This window comes from Poecilia reticulata, linkage group LG16 (genome assembly GCF_000633615.1).
Source record: "Poecilia reticulata strain Guanapo linkage group LG16, Guppy_female_1.0+MT, whole genome shotgun sequence".
Lineage (NCBI taxonomy): Eukaryota > Metazoa > Chordata > Actinopteri > Cyprinodontiformes > Poeciliidae > Poecilia > Poecilia reticulata.
The window spans coordinates 362,708-368,061 of record NC_024346.1 but is presented as its reverse complement, the minus strand read 5'-3'; the positions used below and the strand labels follow the sequence as shown (position 1 = coordinate 368,061).

Here is a 5,354-nt window from a genome sequence, read left to right as displayed (position 1 = left end):
GAACTGAATCATGAACTGAACCGAGAACTGAATCATGAACTGAATCATGAACTGAATCATGAACTGAATCATGAACTGTAGGACTGCATAATTAAATCGATTCTACGATATTTACTGATTTTCATGTATCGATGCGTTAGACCATAGTGTCCACAGCCTTATAGCGTCTTTTTGTCTGGTTTGTGACGGCGTAGCAGCCAGGCTCCGCCTCCCTCCGTCTCACCTTCAACTTGAGCTTAAAGTGCACATTATAAACTACACACCAGTTTTTAAATTGCGTTAACAGGCCGAGTAAAACCGGAGTTATGCTAAAATAAGTAAACCGGTTTTTTCCGAATGACAGAAAAATGTCAAAAACMGTTTTTTCCGGTTATGTGACAGGAAATGAGCTTCCAAACGTAAAAACGCAACGTTAGAATCCTGTGTTTTTAGAAATCTCAAATCTTCAACAAATAACGATGGGATGGATTTTGTTGCTAGGAAACGAAGTAAAGTTGCTCAAGTTACGGTGAAAGAGAAGCGGATCGGAGCAGCGGCGCGAAATTACAGCAAAGTTTGGATATCGGAGCGATGGGTGGCGTCCGCTTGGTGATTTGTCTTTAGTGGTTTCTGTTCCGTTTACCTGAAGAATCAACGCACGGCGGCGGCGGCTCTGTTTGGAGCTGGAAGACGAAGAGGCGAAACCCGCAGCCGGAGTCTGGGCGCCATGAGGGTTGCCATGACGACATGGCAGATCGATCATTCATATTAGCAGCTGAGCAACAGACAGRGAACGATGAGACGCAGATACTCAGAGATCCAAGCAGGGGAACGGCGGCGCTGCGCAGCTGCAAGGAGTCGATCACTACGGGGTCAGGCGGAGCCGCTACCCCAGCAGCTAGTAGCAAACAGCTTACAGCCACGGCTAACTCCAGGAGCTAAGCTAGAAAAATATTTTCACTATAGTCCAAAAGACTTTATTTTACCCCCGTATCCTAATCAGGTATTGTGTAGTTGATGCTTTTGATCAGTTTTCAGTTAATTAAATCCAAGTCTATGGAACACAAACGTCACCAAAATCACTGTCCCTCTAAAATCTTTCAGAAAATCATAAAAGTGTATCGATCGCAGAATATCGTGATATATATCGTATCGTGAGGTGATTGTGTCACTACACCCCTAATGAACTGAACCAATGAACTGAACAGTTCCCGGCTCAGTCAGTGGTTCTGGTTCAGTTCTGGTTCTGATCCAGCCGTGTTTATACATCTGGACCAGCGGCACGGTAACCAAGGCAGCCTGATCAGAACCCGGGCGGTTCTGTCCAGACAGCGTTAATCAGAGCTGAGTGAACTTTGACCTCACCACTTCCAGGATCTTCAGGCCGAAACGCGGCATGTCCAGATGCTCCGACGCCGGGCCGAGCCAGAACGGCGCCTTCGGGTTAGAAACCGTCGTCGCTGTGTAAACTTCGTTCGCCATGATGGAGCTGGAGACAGAACAGGAAGTTGCATCAGAGTCCAGATCTATGACCACTTCCTGTTGGAGCCAGCACTGACCTCTACACCATTAATTAACAAAGTTCTTTATTTGAAGCACAAGAGACGCGAAACCTCCTGAAAATGTGTTTGAAGAGTTTCAAGGAGATGAAACTTAAAAGTCAAAATAAATGAGTGAATTAAATGACAAAACAGGAGAAAATCTAAACGAGTGAAACGAGTACGTTACCCCCGGGGGTGGGGGGGCGACGCCTACGTTACCCCCCGGGGCGACGCCTGCGTTACCCCCSGGGSSRMSSCYKSSKTWMCCCCCGGGGCGACGCCTGCGTTACCCCCGGGGCGACGCCTGCGTTACCCCCGGGGCGACGCCTGCGTTACCCCCGGGGCGACGCCTGCGTTACCCCCGGGGCGACGCCTGCGTTACCCCCGGGGCGATGCCTGCGTTACCCCCGGGGCGACGCCTGCGTTACCCCCGGGGGCGGGGCTGGACCTGGCCGGTTGGGGCTCCTAGTCGGAGCATCACAGATGATTCTCAGAGGCTCAGGCTTCAGCTTTGCCCCATTTTGCCCTGGTGACCAGCTGGGCCAATCAGAGGGCAGGAGGTCCCGCCCTTCACTGTGATTGGTTTAGACCTCATGTGTCTGTTGATGAACAGGGAACCTTTTAGACTCTGTTTTTCCTCCAACGACTCGGCGCACCGCTGAAACTTGTTAGATTCTGGAGCTAAATGTTCCTGACAGGCACTGAACGCACCACGGGTTGAAGCACGACCCGGTTCTGGTCCAGATCAGGAACAGCAGCTGAGCAGTTGGTCCAAGTATATTGGGACTAAAATAAAACTGTGAAAGTTTCTGATCCAGAACCAAAACGTTTGAGGCTCTTATGACCCAAAACCGGTTCTGAGACACAAATTACTCTTTTTTTTGTTTCAATTCTATGTATAAATAAAACGGAAAATGTCAGAAAAACCGAAATGAAGATCAGATGAGAGGTTTCTGAATAAAAACATCTGCAGGAAGACTGGATTTCAGTATTAATGCATGTTTTGGGTCATATTAGAATAACGATGCATGTAACTGCGACCGGACTGCAGACTGGACGTCCGCTTCATGACTGGACAAACTTTACTGCAATCATTACAACAATATTCAACATTTTAATGCCATTTATTCCCAATATCATGCAGCTCTGCATGTTAAACTAAATGACGCTGCAGGGAAAGGCCTGACTTCTGTTTGGGGTTTTATGAAAGCGTCAACATTCAGATGAAAACCAGAGTTCAGCTTTAATTTTCCAGATAAAACCAAAAACAAACATTTGAAGGGGATTTCTGGTTTCTCTGCAAGTGAAAGTGAAAAGCAGCAACCATGTGTTCAATTTCAAACTTTCCCATCATCTCAGGTTTAAAACAACAAACGTGATTCAGAAATATAAGAACAAAACCGGGTTTTTTTTATCGCACGGGAACGAATCAGAGCAGATCTGAAACATTTAACCTGAACAGAACGTTCTGGGAAAACCGGAAACTTCACCTCCACCAAACTCCAACTGTAAAACTTGACAATTTAAATCACAACGTTGGTAAACACCAAACTAAACAGTTAAAAAGATGATTTATGAATTGTCTGTAAAGCTAGGAGTCCTGCAGGAAGTTCGGCCCTGATTTTATCCGGCAAAAGTTTTATTTTAATGGATCCAGCAGCTGTCTGGTTCCAAAGCCAAGGGAGGGATCGGAGCGGATGTGGACTTTTTCAAAGAGAACGGGATTAAACTCAGGAAATGAAGATAGATTTTCTAAAACACATCCGAGATTATCAGAACTAAGAAAAAATGTACTTTTAAACTTTTAATTGCATGTCAAACAAGAAACTTTAAGAAGTTTAGCATCAACTTCAGCGGCCTAAACGTGATTAACTTTTATCTTTCTGAACAAAAAAATAAGGAAATGAGAATTTAAAAAATACGTGACGTTAAATGTATAAAACTCACGGCTGTGTTGTCTCGGTTCACAGGAAAGATGAACTTTACAGTTAAAATCTAACTCCGTCACCTCTAGGCTTTGTTTGTGAGCCACTTCCGCGTTTCAGAATTTTTTAAAGCTGGAACGTAACGCAAAACTTAGCTTCCGGTACCTACCGGAAGTTTTCGATGTCGCTTTATTGTGAAGTCTAGAACGATTAGTTTACCTTTGAGGTACTTTTGGTTTCAAACCCACATAAGTCCGACTCATAAACACAAGAAGTCACTTATCATCCTCCATAAAGGTTAAAGAGTCGATAAAGTGACTAAGATGTTTACGGCTGATTTCTGATGAGAAAATAATCCTGGAGTTTGGTTTTTAACACAACACCGACATCTAGTGGCGGGAAACAGAAGGAAGTTGAATGTTTGAAAAATAACCTCTTTTTCCCTTTAAGGGATTAAACCAAAAACTTTCTGACTATGTAACTTTACAACAACATCCCATAATTTTCTTATTTCTCCCTAAATCAGATGACCTGTGTGACGGTTTACAGTCATATTTTCACCATGTAATTCAAACATTTATAAGTGTCATAGTTCCAAAATAAATATTTAACCTACAACCAAAATACTTAACTTGTAAACTAAATATTTAGTTAGCAAACTATATGCTTTGTTGTCAACTAAATGTTTAGCGTCCAAACTAAGCATTTAATTTCAAAACTGGCGGAAAACAGATGCAAGCTGAATGTTTTTAAACCAGACTGCAGATTTCTGGGACGCTCCGTGGATCTGAAGACAAAAGTTCATCTGAGGAGGAAAACACAAATGAAAAGACTATAAAAACCCCCTGACATCAGTTTGCCCCGGTTTATTTTCACTTCTTAGAATAAAGGTCATTAGTTTTTATTATTTTCTTATTTCTGATTTGATTTTTGTGCAGTAAATAAATAAACTCACCTGACTTCCTGCAGGGCAGCAGCTCTGAACCCACTGGAATGACCGTGTGAAAGTCCAGCTGAGAATCCATGTCTGAAGCTTGATGTTCAGAGATTCTCTGGCTTCCATCCTTCTCCCAATGCAGAAGCATGCCACACTTTTCAGATCAAATGAATTGTCCAGTTCAGCCAGTATGAATACTTCTGGACCTCAGGAAGCTTSAGCTCTGATCTGAAGGATGTTTCATGAATAAAAGCTGATTTTCTTTCCGCCGTCAGAAGCTGAAGTTTCTCTTCACGGTGCGCTGCCTGACTCAGCCTGCAGGGGGCGCCGCGGCCCGCTCCTCTCAGGGTCTCCCCGGGTATAAATGCGGGAGGAGCGGCTGCGGAGCGGAGAGGCTCTCCAGCAGCCAGAGGAGGAGGAAGAGGAGGATGAGGGTGAAGAAGCGGAGCTGATCTCAGGTCGGAGCCGCGGAGCTGAAACTGGAAACTTCCGGATGTTTTTCTGAAGCTTTTCCTCATCCGAGCAGGTAAGAGAGGAAGACTCTCTGCTGAGGAAGAGTGTGACGGTGCTGAGGTTCGGGTCAGAAATCCTGAGGTGATCCGGGTTCTGTCTGCTCTCTGCCGGTCACAGGTTCTGTTCCTGGTTAGTTTCCTCCTGATGCAGCTTCTGGTTTCTGTCCTGTTGGATCTGATGATGATGATGATGAAGAAACAACCCAAACTCTTCACATAAAGTGGTCAGAAAAACCCAGAACTGGACCGAGTCCCAGATTAGAAACCTTAAAGTGAGAAACATTTATAAACTCGTTAAATTTGGTTCCTAATGTGTTGATCTGTTGGCAAAATCTGGTGATTTTAGTTCTACAGAAAAAAGTTCAATCAGTTTAATGAGGAGAGTTCCTCTGATGGTTGGATGAACGGTTGGATGAATGGTTGGATGAGCAGTCGGTTGGTTGGATGAATGGTTGGATGA

At 44.5% G+C, this 5,354-nt stretch overlaps 2 protein-coding genes across 2 annotated transcripts in view; one reads left to right on the top strand and one right to left on the bottom strand.

The window, feature by feature from the left end:
• The window catches only part of cmtm6 (CKLF-like MARVEL transmembrane domain containing 6), a 9,756-nt gene extending 6,174 nt beyond the window's left edge, over nucleotides 1–3,582 (bottom strand). The window contains exons 1-2 of the mRNA XM_008430630.2: nucleotides 3,468–3,582; nucleotides 1,345–1,468 (exon numbers count right to left, since the gene is read on the bottom strand). Coding sequence (XP_008428852.1) covers nucleotides 1,345–1,461 — 117 coding nt within the window. The 5' untranslated portion in view covers nucleotides 1,462–1,468; nucleotides 3,468–3,582. The remainder of the gene's footprint in view (nucleotides 1–1,344; nucleotides 1,469–3,467) is intronic.
• A 1,107-nt stretch (nucleotides 3,583–4,689) lies between these two features.
• Nucleotides 4,690–5,354, top strand: part of LOC103477503 (copine-4-like) — a 27,101-nt gene continuing 26,436 nt past the window's right edge. Inside the window, exons 1-2 of the mRNA XM_017309310.1 lie at nucleotides 4,690–4,908; nucleotides 5,013–5,166. The gene's annotated coding sequence lies outside the window, so the exon portion shown is untranslated. The remainder of the gene's footprint in view (nucleotides 4,909–5,012; nucleotides 5,167–5,354) is intronic.